The 21,184-nt window shown below is 39.5% G+C and overlaps 1 protein-coding gene across 1 annotated transcript in view; it reads left to right on the top strand.

Annotated features, from left to right (window-relative positions):
• Positions 1–21,184, top strand: part of LOC126249701 (rho GTPase-activating protein 100F) — a 405,508-nt gene that overhangs the window by 305,944 nt on the left and 78,380 nt on the right. Inside the window, exon 15 of the mRNA XM_049951380.1 lies at positions 3,544–3,704. Within this exon, the coding sequence (XP_049807337.1) occupies positions 3,544–3,704 (161 nt within the window). The remainder of the gene's footprint in view (positions 1–3,543; positions 3,705–21,184) is intronic.

The raw sequence follows: 21,184 nt of genomic DNA, 5'->3' as shown, positions 1-21,184 counted from the left end.
CACACACACACACACACACACACACACACACATACACACACACACACACACACACACCTGTCTGCAGTCTTCTTCCACTTCCTTTGTTCTGTCTCCCAATCTGTCACTCTTCAGTGTGTACTTGCACCATGGCAAGCTCACCACAGCCCCTTGTTGCCTCTTCCTCACAACCATCAGTCATCCTTTGCTCTTACCCTGTCGCAGCCTCCTTTCCATTCTCACCAACTCCACCTGACACAACCCCTCACGTTAGTTGAGATACAGCACCAGTACAATGTAGGTATGATATCTATATTAGGTAGTTGTGATAAAATACATCAGCCATAAACTTGGAATGTTTTTAATCTTGTTTATATGCCAGGAGACCACTCAATAACTCAACCCAACTTTTACTCCTTTCATTATTTACTTACAGGTACCAAAAGTAGACATAAATATGGATACTATAAATAAAATTCCATATGTGAAATTTCTAGGCATCCAGATGGAAAATAAATGAAGGTGGCACAAGGATTTAAATACCGTATTTACTCGAATCTAAGCTGCACTTTTTTCCCGGTTTTTGTAATCCAAAAAACCACCTGCGGCTTAGAATCGAGTGCAAAGCAAGCGGAAGTTCAGAAAAATGTTGTAGGTGCCGCCACAACTAACTTCTGCCGTCGAATATATGTAGCGCTACACAGGCATGCTTTGTAGGCACAAAGATAAATACGGGCGCCAAAACCTCTGCGTCAGTAAATAAATTAAAAAAAAAAGGTGAAAGACGAGCTTTTTTTCTCCGCCCCGAGTTTCGACCACTGCATTTTCATACATTATCCAACGAAGCAAATACAAATTCCGTATTGTTCATCTTCGAATGTAGCACAATTTACTACTAAAATCCGACTGGCAAGACTGTTTGGGATGTTTGTCAATATGGCCAACTTTACGTTCTGAATTTTTTCCTACCTGTGAGAATAGATGGTTGCTAATAGGAACCTGATGAAATGTGAATCACATGCAGTATTCTCTTCACCATAAGAAAAAAACGAATATAAACATTTTGCCATGTATTCTTTCGTGTTTGCTACTATCTCATTTAAATCCTGTCTGCCTAATAAACTACGAAACTTGAGTGAGACAATAGCAAACATGGAAGAATATACGTATCGTGTCATGTTTATATTCGTATTATTCTTATGCCTAATAGTGATACAGTCAGAAATGAAGCACGGCAACTGACTAGATTTTTAAATCTAAGATGACTCTAATTTCTGTGCAGAATTTGATGTACTAAAGAAGCGGGCGCAAAGATTTTCAAACAGAGAAAAATTTTCGCCTAACTCTCGTTCAGAACATGTTCTATCATACGCAGTCTATTATTTGGTTCTTGTTGATCATTATCAAAGAAAGCAGCAGTGTAAGTAACAACAAATAGCAGTCTCTTGCCATTGTTTCGCTAATGAGACGATTTCTCTCTTTTTTTTAATTGTAAGCGGCGGTAGCGCGCACAAAAGCAAGCCATGCCGCGAGCGGCGACAGGCCGTAAACACGCACTATCAGAATGCGACAAACAATGCATGACACTGTACAGTAATGCATTTTCAGCTTAGAGTGACTGACGTAAACACCGATAACAAAGAAAACGGCACTTATCAGATCAAAGCAAAATAAGCAATCGATTCAAACCAGACGAAGCACGTGAAAAAGAAAGGGTACCCATATAAATACGGACGGAGAGCCTGACGCATAGCAATGACTACCTGGTAAAGCTTAACTGCTAAGCTTACGACTCGAACCAAACTACTGTAGCTGTATCATCATTCATTCGACCTAAATTGTGTCTCATATTACAATGGACCAACTTTGTTTCGATTTGGAGGTGCGGCCTAAAACTTTTCTCTCCCCTTGAATTTCGAGTCTCAAATTTCAGGTGCGGCTTAGATTCAGGAACTTTTTTTTTCCGTTATTTCGAGTCTCATTTTTCAGGTGCGGCTTAGATTCGAGTGCGGCTTAGATTCGAGTAAATATGGTAAGTTAACAAACAAAGCTCAGTCCAAACTGCCCTCTATTTAGAACTGTCTCTCACATTTAATCCCTAGTGAATGTAAGATACACTATGAAATTCACAATCATATTGCTAGAAGTAAAAATAATTTCCTGTAACAGCTTGCAACCAGACATGAGGGTGAAAACTGGAAATATGAGATATTAAAAAATAAAGTAAAGTATACTTTGTCAGCCATTCATTCTGTAACTGATGGGAGTATTTGGTTTCTGGGATATAAATTCAGGTTAACATAAATTTTTGTGTTAAGCAGATTTTAATTTTTCCAGTAAATAGCAGACCTCACAGTCAGTAAAGTTTCATAAACACCTCTTACAATGCAACTGATAAAAACTGTAGGTGCTTTTCTGATAATATATGTAATATCTTAACAGGGGTCATCATATTAAAACCTTGAGAAATACCTCTGCAATTTCTTTTTGGCTCTACCAACTTATCCCACTGCCATGTCCTCAAAGGTGAAAGCCACAAGGTCCCTAGACAATGCTCTCCTATGGAGTGTAGCCAATGGGAGGAGGTGAAAGGTAGGTCCCTGATGCCTCATATCTGAAGCTTATTAGCTATGGGAGAAAACCCAGAAAATCTGTCAACTCAGGTGGCCTAGAAGTGGCAGCATCACCACTTGATTACTCTAGCAAGAGGTTGCTATCCCCTTATAGAGGAAAAAATTCAGCTCAAAATCTTCACAGAAATATACTCATTTATAATGCTGTAAATGAAGAAAGGTATCTAGAAGTAATTCCCATAATTAAAGATGTGAGTAGATTAGCACCAGTTGTAATTGTTTTTAAAATACTTAACAGAAGTAATGTGCAATGGCTGCCTCTACCTGTAAACATATAACTTGGCTCATGCCACATACCTGATGGTTCTGTTTTATGATGGGATATATGGAAAACAATCTGTGAATGAGTGAATGGATGACTCCATGTATTCCCCACAGTCATTTGTGATTTTAGAACTCATTCCTTAGTATAATATGGCTGATATAAATATACTGTTACAATCATAAAGGAGCAGATTACCAGACATTTTCCAGTGATTGCAGTTTACGACTTATCTGTAAAACTGATTAATGAACCAGAAATACATTTTAAAAAGTGCAAATAGGTCACAATATGGAAGTCATCAGATCATTATATGATTTCTGAATGTCATATTCTTTATATTATGGTTCTGTTGTCTATAGCTGATTTTTAACTTTTTAGTTGAAAATGTTTCACCCTCTCCAGTTTCTCTTTGCCAACAGGCAGCAAAAAATTAATACATATTTAAGTTCTGGAAGTAAGAAACCCATAAATACTCATAATTGGTCAGGTTTCAATTCATATAATGAGTGTTGAAAAATGGATCAATCAGCAAACGGTTTTATTTTGCACTCTGTATTCAGACAAAATAATTTTTTTTTTTTTATGTTGTGGTAGGGTGCAACATATCACATATATATTCTATATCAAATGCAATATATTTATACTGATGAAACCATTTCCTTACAGGTGTTCTTAAAGACTATCTACGTGAACTTCCTGAGCCACTTTTCACAAAATGTTTATACCAAATGATGGTTGATGCTTTAAGTGTGTGTCTACCTGATGACCCAGAAGGAAATGCAAAGCTTATGTTTTCAATTTTGGATTGCCTCCCAAAAGTGAACAGGGTAAGTACATGCTTGAGAAATCCACAATTTGTTCACATGATTAATTCGATAATATGACTTAAAAAGAGTAAAATGCAATGAAGATAAAAAAAAAGGCATGTACAGACATTGGTGTTGAAAGCTCCACATGTTTGTGCCTTAAATTCTGACTGTTAGATAGCCCACAAGGTGAAATTCAGTCATATGATTTTTAGGGTTCAATTCCTCAGTCAGTAAAAACAGAACTATTATGGGATCACTTTGTTGTCTGTCCATGAAGATACTTTTTTTCTAGAAATGGTAGAGCTATCAAGTTGATATTTATGTCAGATACTACGGTCTATGTTCCCTAGGTGGTATAAAAAATTTAAGCTTCAAGTCAATGCAATGAAAAGATACAGCTATTTATGTCACATATTTTGATACTTGCAAACTCTCTCTTCAAAACCTACATATGAACTATCCATATAAATAATTAAGTTTGTACAGACCCCTTAGAGCATGAGTCAATCACACTTGGCCAGTTTCTGATGAATGTGAAGACCACTCAGTCTGTTCATCACTTTCTTTTCAGTAGTGTAAAGTTGAGTTTGGATTCCATAGAAATATTGGAACACGTGAGGCAATACTGACCTTACGACTTATCTTAGAAGAAAGATTAAGGAAAGGCAAACCTATGTTTCTAGCATTTGTAGACTTAGAGAAAGCTTTTGACAATGTTGACTGGAATACTCTCTTTCAAATTCTAAAGGTGGCAGGGGTAAAATACAGGGAGCGAAAGGCTATTTACAATTTGTACAGAAACCAGATGGCAGTTATAAGAGTCGAGGGACATGAAAGGGAAGCAGTGGTTGGGAAGGGAGCGAGACAGGGTTGTAGCCTCTCCCTGATGTTATTCAATCTGTATATTGAGCAAGCAGTAAAGGAAAAAAAAAAGAAAAATCCGGAGTAGGTATTAAAATCCATGGAGAAGAAATAAAAACTTTGAGGTTCGCCGATGACATTGTAATTCTGTCAGAGACAGCAAAGGACTTGGAAGAGCAGTTGAACGGAATGGACAGTGTCTTGAAAGGAGGGGATATAAGATGAACATCAACAAAAGCAAAACGAGGATAATGGAATGTGGTCAAATTAAATCAGGTGATGCTGAGGGGATTAGATTAGGAAATGAGACACTTAAAGTAGTAAAGGAGTTTTGCTATTTAGGGAGTAAAATAACTGATGATGGTCGAAGTAGAGAGGATATAAAATGTAGACTGGCAATGGCAAGGAAATCGTTTCTGAAGAAGAGAAATTTGTTAACATCGAGTATAGGTTTAAGTGTCAGGAAGTCGTTTCTGAAAGTATTTGTATGGAGTGTAGCCATGTATGGAAGTGAAACATGGACGAAAAATAGTTTGGACAAGGAGAGAATAGAAGCCTTCGAAATGTGGTGCTACAGAAGAATGCTGACGATTAGATGGGTAGATCACATAACTAATGAGGAGGTATTGAATAGAATTGGGGAGAAGAGGAATTTGTGGCACAACTTGACCAGAAGAAGGGATCGGTTGGTAGGACATGTTCTGAGGCATCAAGGGATCACAAATTTAGCATTGGAGGGCAGCGTAGAGGGTAAAAACCGTAGAGGGAGACCAAGAAATGAATACACTAAGCACATTCAGAAGGATGTAGGTTGCAGTAAGTACTGGGAGATGAAGAAGCTTGCACAGGATAGAGTAGCATGGAAAGCTGCATCAAACCAGTCTCAGGACTGAAGACTACAACAACAACAACAAAGTTGAGTTCATATTTACTGCACATAAAGTAACCATTATGGTATTAAATTGCCCTTTGCTGAAACAGATTTGTCTGTAAGTGTACCAGTAGAGGAAAACATAGCCATCCCATGTGTCCATATGTCAAGAACCAATAATTGTTTGTTCTATAAAGAGGGACTGCTCAGTAGTCACATGCAAAACAAGGCCTTACCAAACATCAGTTATAGTTTATTTTATATGTTCTCTAACTCTTTGTATTACATATAATTCCCAAAACCATGCTGCTGCCATGAAAATCGATCATTTATGCATAAACCAAAGAATTTACAATCTCTACAGGTTTTTGATAGAATGTAATCAATCACAGTATTTTGTCTGTTTGATCAACTTGGTTTAAAATGAATAATATTAGTTTTTTCTATGTTTACTCTCAAGTTCTCTCTTTCAAAGTGAGCTCTTGCCTTTTCAATAAAGTTATGTGTGCTGGGCTCACTGTCAGCATAGTAGACATAAGATGTATCATCTGCATACATAGTGATCAATTTCTAAAGTCATTAATATATATTAAGAACAATGCAGGACCCAAGTCTGAACCCTGTGGCTAACCATTCTTGGTACCTCCACAGCTCGAGGACTCTGCTGATGTTTTTAGATTATCTGTACTTTTAATTTCGACCTTCTGCTCCTCCAGTTAAATATGAATTAAACTATCTGTGCAGTGTCCCACTCATACTACAATACTTAAGCTTATCTAGAAGACTTTCATGATTCACACAGTCAAATGCCTTTGAGAGATCACAAAATATCCTAATGCGTGATGTTCAGTTATTCAAAGCATTTAATCTGTGAAATCATACATAGCATTTTCTGTTGAAAAGCCTTTCGGAAAACCAAATTGACATTTTGTTAGCACTTCATTTTTACAAATATGTGATGCGGCTCTTGAACATGTTACTTTTTCAAGAATCTTGGATAAAGCTGTCAGAAGTGAAATTGCATGGTAATTGTTAGCATCAGATCTATCCCCTTTTTTATCAAATGGTTTAACAAGAGCATATTTCAGTGTATCTGGAAAAATGACCTGTTTCAGTGAGCTACTACATATGTGGCTGAGAATGCTACTTATCTGTTGGGAACAAGCTTTTAGTATTCTGTTGGAAATGCCATAAATTTGATGTGCACTTTTACTTTTGAGTGTATTTATTAGTTTCCTAATTTCAGTAGGAGAGGCGGGTTGAATTTCAATTTTATCAAATTGGATAGATATTGCCTCTTCCATATACTGCCTTGCATTTTCTAATGAATAGTTGGATCTTATTTTCTCTACAACACTTAAAAATGATTATTAAAACTGTTTTCTACTTCTGACTTTCTGTTAACAAACTTTTCATTGAGTTTGATAGAAATACAGTCTTCCTCTGCTCTTCATTGCCCTATTTCCTTTTTAACAATATTCCAAATTATATTAATTTTATTATCAGATGTGCTAATCTCACACATGATGCACATACTTCTGGAATTTTTAATAACTTTTCTTAATACAGTGCATTGGTTTTTATGTCTCACTGTTTCTGGATCACTACTCCTTTACAATATTTGTATTTAAGCTTTTTACGGAATTTTAAAAAAATCAAAAAATTGTGTGTGTACCTTTCTCCCAGAAACTGTTGAAAGTATTTCTACAAAATTTTCTCTGGTTAATCTTCTTGGATGTTAATTATAAATGTATGAGTATAATATAAAATTCATGCAAAATTCCAAGTACTTTGCACCATATTCAGCTTACACTTGGAATTTCAAAATCTGCTCTTGAGACATTTATTTGGTTTTGTAGGAATAAGTGTAGAAAATTCCAATATTCTAACCTTCACGAATGCAGAAAAAAAGGTATAAAAATTTAAAAAACAATTTTTTCAGGAAATGCAATTCAAAGTTTAACCCAGCCCTTTTTCCTTGTCATCTCTTCAGAAGGCCACAGATTTGTACTCAGGGCCCTCTTTCCCTTCAAGGATTCTAGTTTTCACCTTCTTTCCTGTAAAAGGTCTTTAACTGACTTTTCAGCTGCAGAGAGGTACTGTAAATCTACTTTTCTCAAGATGTCTTGAGTGAAATTTCCGATCTTAAAGCCCATACTCTCTAATACCTTCATCATCCCTACATTCCCATGATTAAATACAGGAACTGCATCATAAGCTGCAATTGTGACAACTGTAGCAGATGAAAATGTGGTTTTAGGGCATCATTTCCAAATGAGTGAATTTAGAGACTCATTTGGAATCTGGGTTTTGTCATGAACACACTTTTTTAGAAATTTAGGATTGGCCAGCAACTTGTAAGTGGGCATGAAAATGTACAATATGTAATCCTCTCCTTTGAATCTAATTCACAAGATCATTGTTCACTGAGCTAGTACTGATGTGTTGCTTCAAAAAAGTGAATGTAGCACGAAGGTCACATCACACATTTAAATATTTTTCAGCCACTTCTGATGTGATTTCATCACTGAAACGTTGGGAACTTACTATCCGTGAGGTGTACCAATAAACAAAAAGTAAATTGAATATTGACATTTTTGGCCCACTTCATGAACGGCCCTGCTTAAAAAATAATTCTAATTTTTACACCATTCATTTATATGACATCCCTGGTAACTGCCCACATTACAAACAAACTCATTGTACAATACACTGGACTGCACAGCTCCACACACACACACACACACACACACACACACACACACACACACACACACACACACAGAGAGAGAGAGAGAGAGAGAGAGAGAGAGAGAGAGAGCTGGTGTCAGGACCTCGGTGATACTTCCACCATGCTGCTGAATTCTCTGTGTAGCACCCTTGGTCCATCTGAAAAAGCTGAGTCATCATGTCACCACAACAAAATGAAATATTGAGCAAGAAAATGAAAAAAGGTTAGAATTGTCCATCACAGATCCAGGACATAAGATTTTACAGTGAGAATCATTAATGTATGATAGTTTACTGTAGAATGACAACTGATTATTATTAAATAATGTCAGTTTTTACCATGCCCCATCCTGTGTTACCTAAATAATCCTTGACTTTGTAGTATGAATTATTTAAGGAGACCACACTCTGCCTATCTAACCCATGTTAATTTAGAAAAGTGTTTGACCCATTTCTGAAAAAAAAAACTATTTGATGCAGGACCTTAATATTTTTCTATATGTTACATGATGCTAATAGCGTCAACTGTAATAAAATCTACTTTATCCATTTTATAGTTTTTAAGAAATACTTTTTTAAATTTATTAACAAGAAATATTAAGTTTTTTCTGCTGAAAATATTTTTTGTGAACTTTGTAATGGGGAAATATTAATGACTGTAGTACCAGAGGTGGTTTTTTATGTTATACAGAGTCTCTGAAAATTTCATTCATTTATCTATAATAGTTTCTGATGTAATGAGGCATATGTATTGAAAATTTTAGTTTGCAGGAAATTGACTTAAAAGGAAAAACATTTGATATTTGTTACTTATAGTTAATTAAAACTGTCCTGCTGCATATGATGGCCCTTCTTTGGCCTCTAGCAGGTCTTCCAGCTTCTTTTTCACCTTCCTGGATGTTTGCCTTGCTTTCTTGGCCATATTAAATGCAGACCTGTCTACATCAGCTATCCTCATTTTATCACAATGGTGCAGCCCATTGATCATTTTTTCACCAGGATTAATTCCTAGCTTTTTCAGTACCCAACACTTTCCAAAATTACCACAATTGAATGTAATAACAGCATCATGAACTCCTAGTTTCATTGTATGCATGCCTAAAAATACAGTTTTTGGAAGGTGGTTCCAAATTGTGCTGTTGAACATTCATTTGGTTTCTGTGTCTGCCCATGCAGGCATTTGCTTAGAACGTCAGGATGAGCCAAGTCTCTGAAAGTAGGTTTAATAACAGCAGCAGGAAGAGAATGATGGTGAGCATAAGATTCTCCAGTTGCCTGAGCCCTATTGTATTTGCTCCACGAATTTTCTCCTGATGGACACAATCCATGACATGGCTTATCGTCAGTAGAGGACTTATGGAAGAATATGGCCCAAGCATCTCTCTTCATTGCCTCCAGATTTTCTTTATTTCTCCTAATTGCCTGTCCATAGTATACCTGCAAGTTTTCTATTTCAGTTGTAGTTACCCGACCCTGTCCGGTCAACAATTTTCCATCTTCTAATTTTTTTTCCTCTCATATCAACAGTTAGTTTTCTCAGCCTTGTTTCCAAACGTTTTTGAACATGGCCTACACATTCTATTTTACTAATAATGCCATCTCCATATGGTTTAGAGTTCACCACATTGTTGTGTGCCTTACTGTCACCATCGCCCAAATATTTAGTGTACCGTACGCCTCTTGTTTCAACGGAGCGATGAAATATTTGTTGTACTCCATGAACTTCCATACCACCACTTGTTTCTCTAAAATTAGCCACACAGCTGTGTTCTTTATGTTCACTGACTTTACAACATTTTCCATATTTAGACATTATCTCCACATTTTACACTTTACCAGTGTCTACACTTGTGGCAGTCACTACTCCATTCAGAGAAGTATGTCCTCTTTTCTGCTAACTTCCATCAAGTACAACTGCAATATCTGAACATCCATCATTTTCTTCCACTGCTTCCCTAGCAGCCAGTTTCATGCTTTCCTCAGTGACCTCACATACAGCTTTCTTTAATATTGCAGTCAGTTTTTCAAATTTATTTGGCGGTTGATGTAAGTTCATCACTGAACAAAATGTTCTCCCTGCAGCCATGACCTTGCCAATAGATCATAAGGCATAAACTAATCTAGTATTGATGTCATAAGGGCCACTTGAATCTGGTTTTGAAGAACTCATAAATGAAATCACAGCTGAGCATTTAGTGCAAATTAAAAAAATGGTTCAAATGGCTCTGAGCACTATGGGACTTAACATCTATGGTCATCAGTCCCCTAGAACTTAGAACTACTTAAACCTAACTAACCTAAGGACATCACGCAACACCCAGTCATCACGAGGCAGGGAAAATCCCTGACCCCGCCGGGAATCGAACCCGGGAACCCGGGCGTGGGAAGCAAGAACGCTACCGCACGACCACAAGCTGCGGACTGCAAATTAAATCCAAAGCAATTGGTAGGCCTTTTCTCCCACTGGTGCTCTCACAAATTTTCACACTCTGTGACTCACCACACTGTCTACATTGTACAAATTTAGAAATTAAATCTGGTAATATTCTCAAATTTATAATAATGTTACTGCACCCCTTGCCACTTACAGTAAATTCATTGTAACTCTCTTGAAATGGTGGAGCTTCTTTGATGATGCACTTGTTGAAGAATTACAATTAGAAACATCATTGCCAGGTAACATAACCTCTTGTACAGAAAGCTTTCTAAACTTGTTTCCTCTAAATTGTCGTTTCTTGAAAATGCCTTTACGTTTTATAATCTCTAATAAACACAACAAAACACACATAAACAAGCACTGCAAACATAAGTATAACAACTACTCTCAATCACACTTGAACAAAACTAACCACATGTTTGAAAGCAGCAGAAACAAAAGAATACCAACTGTTGCATTTCAAGGATAGCCAACACACTTGGGAGTAAAAAAAAACCTAACGTGCAATGTAGGGGATACAAAGATCTAAAATATATGCAGAAAAATGGATGACAGAAAAGTAGGCGTGGCACATAAACACATGTGGTAGGAAAATGCTCTTTAAATGCTTGGAAAAAATTTTTTTCAGCAAAATCCTTTTCAGAGTACTTAACTAAAACCTTAATATATCAAAATATGATGAAAACCAAAAATCGATTTTTTTAGACTTGAACCACGGTGTGGTCTCCTTGATATGCTTTAATTAGCTCTTTAAAACTTTGGATTTTAGTTGTCTCTTTAATCTCCTTGGGCAATTTACTGTATTCCCTTGTAGAGAATGCTGGTTCTGTTTTATGTTAATTGTTGTTGTTGTGGTCTTCTGTTTGAAGACGGGTTTGATGCAGCTCTCCATGATATTCTGTTGTGTGCCAGCCTCTTCATCTCCTAACAGCTACTACAGTGTACAGCCATTTGAATCTGCCTGCTGGATTTATCCCTTGGTCTCTCTCTACAATTTTTACCATCCACAATTCCCCCCATTGCCAACTTGCTGATTCCTTCGTGACTCATGTCTCATGATGTGTCCTAATAACCGATCCCTTCTTTTAGTCAAGTTGTTCCATAAATTTCTTGTTTGCCAAACTTGAGTCAGTACCTCCTCATTAGTTACTTGATCTACCCACCTAATTTTCAGCATTCTGTAGTGGTACATTTCAAAAGCCTCTATTTTCTTCTTGTGTGAACTGCTTATCATTCATATTTCACTTCCATACAAGTGTAGCGGCACCACTGTTTAGGAGGGGGAAAGTTAGTTTTGTGCAGTATTCTGGGCACAAGTTACAGCCAGGTGTGAGCCGAATTGCAGTGAGTTACGCATACCAACAGTTGCAAAATGGAATAGAGGCCACAGGACCGTCAAATTGCTGAAAGAGTATACGTAGCAGTTTTGCATGTTGCAAATCACAGGCAGAAGGGGCCCAATGGCCAACCTAGCGTGTTATGAGTACATTACGTGAAGCGGGGCATATGGCAAAACCAAGGCGCACAGTCGTATAAATAGGTGCAGGTTTCTAACGAGATTCATTCAAGTGTGCCAGGTCTCCTGTACATATGGCAGGGAGTGTCACACTACCATCTACATGCAGCAGCAGATGGGGCGCCAGCATTCCAGTCCACGGCAGGTTGCTGGTTCGACCCTCTGAGGCCGACGCGGTGTCCGTAGCCAGCCAGTGGTGGGCTCGCTACCGCAGGCAGTCGTCCTGGCTTCCAACACATGCTGGAGGCATCCCGAGGCGAGGGCCACAGATTCGGATGCCAGATCATGGGTGCTTCTTGTCGACGCAATCTCAGCTACGCTGGCAAGAAGCACGCAGCTGGCAGCCTGCACCTCCCACCGAGCGACACTGAGTCGACAGGGACACAGACTGCTGAGATGACTGCCGTCATCCTGATGATGCCGCAGCTCCGCTGGCACACAAGGCTGACACACAGTGCATGCACAGGTCGCTGAGGCAGCCATTCCGCGCCAAGACATTTCGCAGACAGCAAAGCAGTGTCCTCAACCCAGCGACGCAGACTGAGGGGAATAAGGCAGTGTAGTTGGAAACAATAAATCACTTGGAAAGCTCGGATGAGTCTTAATACAGTGCCTTCTACCTCTTCCCGCTACATTTGGTCATCCTGATACATTTGGTGGCAGAAGTTGCCACTACATTTGGTGTCAGAATAGCAGACGTTGTCTGTCCAGTATGACGTTCGAGCTTACCACTCACATTACATTCATAAGATGTGGTGAGTTTTCACCAGTTTTCTGTTGAGTATTGGACGTTTTCTTGCCTTTTTGAGTATGGCTCATGGCAGGCCATATTAGATGTTTTGCGTAGGCATATTATTATTATTATTATTATTTGTCAGAATAAGTGTTAGTGTATTGGGGGCAGTAAGATCTTTTTTTGAGTATGATGTTATCAAGTATGATGATACTGAGGTGTAGGGAGTCTGGATATTCTTGTACTTAAATGTTTTGTTTCGGGACTAACTGGGAGTGAAAGCAACACAATGGCAGAGTCATGGACGTGAGTGTGTCGGAACCAGAAGCGGTATGGATTTTGTTGGAAAAAGTAGCACGATTGACAGCAGACAATATGCAGTTGAGAAATGAATTAACATCTAGAAGTGAGCAGGAAACCACATCTGATCAGTTGTTGTTGCCTATGGTGCAGGAGATTGATCCAGCTGCTGCGAGTTTGATTATTCCATTTTCTGGCAAGGCATCTGAGGATGTGCGTTCATTTGTGGAGGGCTTGGAGACTTCAGCAGTGATGAATGGTTGGTCTGTTGAGCAGTTGTTACATATAGCCAAGATTAGATTAACGGGTGAAGCGAAAACTTATGTAAGGTGTTCTGAGGCCTTAAGGAAGGCAGGACAGTTTAAGCAGTTAAAGGAAGGGCTTTTACAAAGGTACAGAAAACAGAATAGCACTTGGTACTTTAGAGAGAGGTTAAGTACAATGTCAAAGAGATAGGGGGAGATGACGGAGATATTTGTGGACAGGATAAGGGAAATTAATGAGTATACTTATGTGTTGGGTCAGAGCAATGAAACAAATAGTGTTCTGTTGCAGGAGGCCAAACAAAGGGCACTTGATGTATTTTTGAGAGGGTTACCGGCGCATATGTCATGGAAATTGTGTGGAGGGACTCTGAAAGATTTGTATTCAGCCATTCAGCTGGCAATTCAATGTGAGGAAATAGAACAGGGGTATGCGAGAGGCAAACATCGTGTGCATCAGGTGTGAAATGTTTTAAGTGTGGTCATACGGGACATGTGCAAAGGTGATGTACCCAGTCACCGAGGAAAAAAGGAAGGGGTGGAAATTGGCAGTGGGGAGGATGGAGTAGTGGAGATAGGAGAGGTGGACAAGTGTTAAATGGAAGAGGGGGCCCAAGACCCACCTAAGGGAGCTCCCGTTTAATTTCAATGTTACAAATACGTGTGCAGAGGTGGAATGTTCAGTAGTAGGATCCATAGGAACTAAAAAGTTTAAGATTTTGTTGGACACAGGGGCGCAAGTGTCAGTGGCTACTAAGAATATAATGGGATGAAGGAAGCTAGACCCACCATGTTATAGGTTGCATGGAGTGGGGGATAAGGAGGTCATGCCTTTGGGGTCAGTGACAGTTAACTTTTGAATAGAGAAAGTCCGATTTAATGCATGCATGGAGGTAGTACCATGGGTAAGCGAGAGCTATGACATGATCCTAGGAGTAGATTTCATGCATCAACGTCATGCAAAAATTAACCTTGGATGATGAATTGTGGAACTTGGTGAAATATTATTTCAGCTAGGGGAAACTGTTGTCAATGCAGAGCTGTCATGAGGGGCGTTCAACGTAATGAACAAACCAATTGAACCGTGAACATTAGCATTAAGACTGAATTTGCATGAGTGTCTGACTAGTGGCACAGGGAAGTCGCTTTGGGTAAGTGTGGAGTCAAATCTACCTGTGTACAGAATGTGTTATTGAACCATTGGAGGATAATGCATTTTTGGGTCCATTGGGTTGTTTTGTGAAATGTAGTGTTGTACACATACAGGAGGGGAACGACGGGTGAGTAATTCCCATGAATGTGGATAATTTTAGTGCTGTAGACGCTAATTTGAGCAAAGGAGTTTTAGTAGCAAATTTGAATGTGCCAGATGATGAAGACTGGTGTTCAAGAGGTAGGGAAAGTGATCACCACTCACTGCTAACAGAACTGCATTGCATGACAAAATTAAGCATTTTAAAGGAGGAGAAAGAGAGCATATGGAAGAATTATTGTGGGAATTTAAAGATTTGTTTTTTCCACAAGGGTCGTTACCAGCAACTCCATTAGTTCAACATAGGATACCAACAGGGAATGAAGCACCTGTTTACCGTAAACCATACAGAATGCTGAGGTATTTGCAGCTAATTGTGGAGGATTTCATTGATCAACAGCTTGCAGATTGTATTACAGAGCATAGTAATAGTTGCTGGGGAGTGGCCATTGTCGTTGTGCCTAAAAAATCTATGGATGGAACCAAAAAATACAGGTTTTACTGTGACTACCAATACCTCAATAATAACAGAGTAAAGGATGCATATCCCATTTCAAACATATCGGAGGCTTTGGATCACTTAGGTCAGCACCAGTACCTTTCTACGATGGATTTGACAAGTGGTTATCATCAGTTAGAGGTGGCTCCAGAGGATCATCCAAAAACTGCTTTCGCTAATCCTGGCGGCCATTACCAGTACATTAGAATGCCATTCGGTTTGAAAAACACTCCGGCAACATTTCAGAGGTTGCTAGACAGTGTCTTGAGGGGTTTGAAACCGCGGCAGTGTCTGGGCTATGTAGATGATATTATAGTGTTTTCAAGTAGTATGGAGCAACATAGACAGCGGTTAAGGGAAGTCTTTATGAGATTAAGAGCAGCTTGTTTGACATTGAGCCTGTAGAAGTGTCATTTTGAATTAGAAGCAGTAAAATATTTGGATCTTATTATCAGTGTGAACAGGTCTGAGGTTGGTACAGGCTGTAAGGGATTTTCGGGAACCGAAAACAGTTAAGGAAGTGCAGTCATTCATCAGAATTTGCAATTTCTATTGAAAGTTCGTGAAGGGTTCTGCAGATTTAGCACAGCTGTTGACGCGATTGTTATGAAGGGTGTGAAATTTGAGTGGACAGAAGAGTGTCAGAAAGCATTTGACAAACTGAAGGAAGTGTTAACATCAAGTCCAGTTCTTGAGATGCTTAGCATAATCTATGGAATCACATATTTTAAATGTTATTTATATGGGAGTAGATTTTGGGTAGTGACAGATCATGCTGCATCGAAGTGGTTGTTGGGGTTGAAGTATCCGTCCACTAGACTCGCTAGATGGGCTGTGAATTTGACTGCAAGGTGGTGGACAAACCTGGGAAGAAGCATGGTAATGCGGATGCACTAAGTAGGAAGGTGGCAAAAGTAGAAGTCATAGGTTCTGACCTAGCAGTATGGCAAGAATGACAGGATGTGAACGATTGTAAACTGTATCGGACACAGCCACAATTTAATATGTACGACGGTCTTCTATGGAGGGAAACGAAGTTAGGGCCAAGGGTAGTAGTGCCAGTGAATTTGAGGGATGAGGTTTTAAAGGAAGCACATGATCACGTGTTATCTGGTCATGGACGGTGTGGAGCGACAAATAGGAGAGTGGCAGAGAGGTATTGGTGGAGACGTAGGAAAGGAGATGTGGATCAGTATGCCAAGAATTGTATACCATGTGTGCAGAGAGCAGATTTGAGTCGGAAACAGATAGTGCTACAATGATTGCCGGGAGCAACATGTCCATTTTCTATGTTGGGGACTGATGTCTTAGGACCTTTCAGGTGAACACCATCGGGGAACAGATTCATTCTGACAATAATAGACCTTTTTTTGAGGTATGTGGAGATGGTGGCTATGCCAAAATCAGCAGGCAGCATTGGTCACGCAAGCATTAGTAAACAACTGGAATTTGAGGTTTGGTGTACCGTAGACAGTAATTACTGACCAACTTCATGTTGGGTTTAATGAAGGAACTGTGTAAATTGTTGAATGTAAGGAGGTTGAGGACGAGCGCATTGTGTCCACAGGCCAACGGAAGGACAGAACGGGTACACAGGACAATCGGGAAGATGCTGAGTTTTTATGTGGATTCTCATCATCATCAGTGGGATGAGTATTTGAAGCATATTGTATGTGCAAACAATGCAAAAGTCCATACGAATACCAGTTTGTCTCCATATGAGGTAGTGTATGGGCGAAAAATGCTGTCACCGTTTGATATGGTGAGGCTACAGAAAGGAAGGACCGGTGAATCTGTACATCAATTCACAAGGGCAGTTCGGGATGTTTGGAAATGGATACAAAAGGCAAATACAAAGGCTTTGGAAAGGTAGGAAGATGCAGTAAAGTGGAAAGGAAGTTTACTACAGTATAGAGTGGGGCAATGGGTAATGCTGTCCAGCCCCTATAGGCAAAAAGGGAAAACAAAGAAGTTCCTCACAAGGTATCAAGGGCCATACCAAGTTGTTGGAACCACATCCCTCATTAATGTTAGCTTCAAATGCCAACTAAAACAACGATAGTACACATTGGGTCGTTACAGCCATTTAAGGGTTGCCCGGATGTGATTCCAGGCGTGTCACAGGAAGGAAAGACGAGGAAAGACAGAGTGAAGAGAGGTGCTAAGCACAGAGAAAACGAGGAAGATAGAGTACAGCATGAAGTACCATATGCTTTTCGAACCAGAAAGTAGTAGAGCATTTGCATTTTTTTCTTTTTTTTTCTTTTTTTTTTTTTCTTTTTTTTTTTCGTGTCATTTATCATTGGGTTTGCATAGTGTAATCAGGCATTGTATTTTCATATGTTGTATGAATTTTCAAATATAGCCTGCTGCAGATAGCAGTCCTTTTCAAGAGGGAGGAAGGGTGATGGTGATCCCTGTCCTCAGGTCACTGAAAAGGGAAGTGTAGCGTCTGACATATGTGAAGTGTTGTTGGAGGAGAAATGAAACGCAGTTCTGGAGAAATAAATGCGTTGGAGTAAATTTTGCGGCAAAGCCATAAGAAATATGTGTTGAACGATGTCAGTTGTATGATTTCCTGTTTAAATTTTTTGTTATCAACAGTGCTGGGTCAGGAAAGTCGTGTTTATTGCACTAGTTCATATAATGTAAGTTAAGGATGAGAGTAGTCACACAATCAGTGTTGAGTTAGGGACATGTGCACGGTGCAGTTATTTTTAGCCAGGGGGAAAGGAATAGACTGTTCAAGGGACATCGTGGGGCCAAAATTGAGCTTTCAATGGTCAGGATACATTGGATCTTCTCCACCTGCGTAAAATTAGTAGTAATAGCAAGTTGTTTTGAGTGGGGAGTATTTGCAGAAGCGAAACATATAGAGCTCCAGGGGAGTGGAATTTTAATCAATGGAACTGTGTGTAACATAATAGGACTAACCTTCCACCTGCCAGCATCAATTTCTGGAGTCACGCAATTGAATTTTATGGAGCCACAGCTGTACTGGCCAGAAGCCACTTTAGAGTTTTTGCCAAGGCAGAATCTGACCTTGTTAAATGAAACTCTGGAACCAGGTCTGTTGAGATCCGTAAACCAGTTCATTTTAGAGCAAGACTGGTGCATATCAGCCAAACAGCTTATACAACATGTCGCTCATTACAGAGAAAGGCAACAGCAAATAACAATCATTTTGAGCACCTCTGTGCCAAGTATCATAGCAGCCTTAACTTCGTTATGTGTTGTTTTCTTTCTGATCAGGTAGAGAGCTAATTCCAAGATGGAACCAAGGGTAGTCTAAGTCTCAGTGGACTGGATATCGAGGGCATGAGACAAGTAGGTAAGGGGTCCAATCGGGCAGTGGTCGTCCAGTCATGGTTTTAAGGGACACTAGACAACATTTAAGTTTTCTAATAGTAAGGAAATATGTCATAGGTTCCGACCCAAACAAGTTAAGGGCTAGTTAAGGGTCGACCTGGGGACCGGGTCTTTCCAAAGAGGGGAATAATGTAGCGGCGCCACTGGTTAGGATAGGGAAGTTAGTTTTGTTCAATATTCTGAGCACAAGTTACAGACAGGTGCGGGCCGGATTGCAGTGAGTTACGCATACCATCAGTTGCAAAGTAGAATAGAGGCCACAGGGCCGTCAAATTTCTAAAAGAGTATACGTAACAGTTTTGCATGTCGCAAATCACAGGCAGAAGTGGCCCAATGGCCAACCTAGTGTGTTATGAGTACCTGACGCAAAGCAGCGCATATGGCAAAACATAGGTGCACAGCCATGTATAAATAGGTGCAGGTTTCTAACAAGATTCATTCAAGTGTGGCAGCTCTCCTGGATGGCATGGAATGTCACACCACCAGCTACACATAGCAGCAGGTGGGGCGCCAGCATTCCAGTCCAGAGCGGGTTGCTAGTTCGACCCTCTGAGGCTGACGTGGGGTCCATAGCCAGCCAACGGTGGGGCACTCCGCAGCTCAGTACTGTGGGCAGTTGTCTGGCTTCCAGACATCCCAAAGCGAGGGCCGCAAATTTTGACGCCGGATCGCAGGGATCTCAGCCATGCTGGCGAGAAGTGCAGAGCTGGCTGCCTGAGGCTCACACCGAGCGACGCTGAGTCGACAAAGACACATACCGCTGAGTCAACTGCCAGCATCCTGATGATGCTGCAACTCCACTGGCATACAAGGCTGACACACAGTGCATGCATGGGTTACTGAGGCAGCCATTCTGTGCCAAGCCTTTTCGCAGACAGTGAAGTGGTGTCCTCAGCAATGTGGGACCCAGTGACGCAGACCGAGGGGAACACAGCACTGTAGTTGGAAACAATAAATCACTTGGAAAGCTGAGATGAGTCTTAATACGGTGCCTTCTACCTCTTCCCAATACATTTGGTCATCCTGATAAATCGGTGGCAGAAGTTTGCACTGCACAAGGCTACACCCCAGACTTTGTAACAATTAAATTTATTATAAGAATACAAGGTGTATGTTCTTTTGGACATGTCTGAAAGAACAGACACCATATGGGATCTGTAGATGTGATACATATTACGTAAACTAAAGGTTGAGTGGAGAGAAAGGAAAGAAAAGGGAAGGGACTATTGATGTCAACTGCACTGGGACTTTATGTCGAATCAGCAGTAATGAGTTAAAATGTGTGGCAGCCAATTGCATTTGCCGCTGCACCATCTGGCCACAGTGTTCATTGCAATTGTGTGACTGTCTCAGCACACCTCTTGGCTGATCCACATTCCCACATTCCACTTGGCACTGCTGATTACACGTAAAGTCCTGATGCAGTTGACATCAGTAGTCTCTTCCCTTCCCTTCCCTTCCCTTCCATTCCCTTCCCTTCCCTTCCCTTCCCTTCCCTTCCCTTCCCTTCCCTTCCCTTACCTTACCTTACCTTACCTTACCTTACCTTACCTTACCTTACCTTCCCTTCCCTTCCCTTCCCTTCCCTTCCCTTCCCTTCCCTTCCCTTCCCTTCCCTTCCCTTCCCTTTCCTTTCTTTTCCCTCCCCTCAACCTTCAATTTACACACTTAAATTTGTATAAGATGTTAAGAAATTATTTTTTTTCGAAAATGATTTTCATTCAGTAGGCAGTTAGCATCTTATATCCATTCTACTTTGCTGCTCTAGTAACAAAACTCGTGTACTACTTTCAGTGTCTCATTTCCTAATCTAAGTTTTTCAACATTGCCTGATTTAATTTACTACATTCCATTAACCTTGTTGCATTCATCTTATAACCTCCTTTCAAGACACTATCCATTCCGTTCAAATGCTCTTCGAACTCTTTTGCTGCCTCTAACAGAATTACAATTTCATTTTAAAACCTCAAAGTTTTTGTTTCTTCTATTGCTTGCTCAATCTATGGATTGAAAAGCATCAGACATAGAAATTTAGTAATACACATTTAATGTAAGAAAAGGCATTCCTCCACTCCATACATTTTTTGTTTTGACAAACAACAGCAACATTAACTGTAACAAAAAAAAAAAAAAAATCTCCAAAGCAGAGGAATTTCAGTTCTTTCATTATTCTACATGTACACAAATCAGACATTCTTTTATGAGATTACTGAGAAACTAACAAAAAACAAAGAAGGAAAATTACTAAATTTCTGTAATAGTAAAATAAAGCAATAAAAGCAACCATCTAACTGTAAATATTCCCTTGTCTTTATCAAAAATGCTGTCAGTTTTTTCACCTATAAATGTAAGACTTAAGCTATAGCATTTAAGCATATTCAGTACATTTAAAAATATAATTTGATTCCAAAAATAAGCATACCATTAAGTTGCCCCCCTTCACACGACACACATGCTTGACACTTAATATCACATCAATTAATACTGCATATGCAAGTCTGCTTAGGTCATTACATACATAACTGAACCTCATATTTTAAAATTAAAAGAAAGTACCAAGCTGACTTTGTTGGTATGAACACTTTGCTCTAAATTGCAGACTACTAAAAACAGCACTGAAATCAATTATAATTTTCTGTCAATTTATCTTCCTGCAAATAAACTGCC

The sequence above is a fragment of the Schistocerca nitens genome, chromosome 3 (genome assembly GCF_023898315.1).
Source record: "Schistocerca nitens isolate TAMUIC-IGC-003100 chromosome 3, iqSchNite1.1, whole genome shotgun sequence".
NCBI lineage: Eukaryota > Metazoa > Arthropoda > Insecta > Orthoptera > Acrididae > Schistocerca > Schistocerca nitens.
Note: the sequence above shows the minus strand (reverse complement) of the source record. Positions and strands in the feature narration are given on the sequence as shown.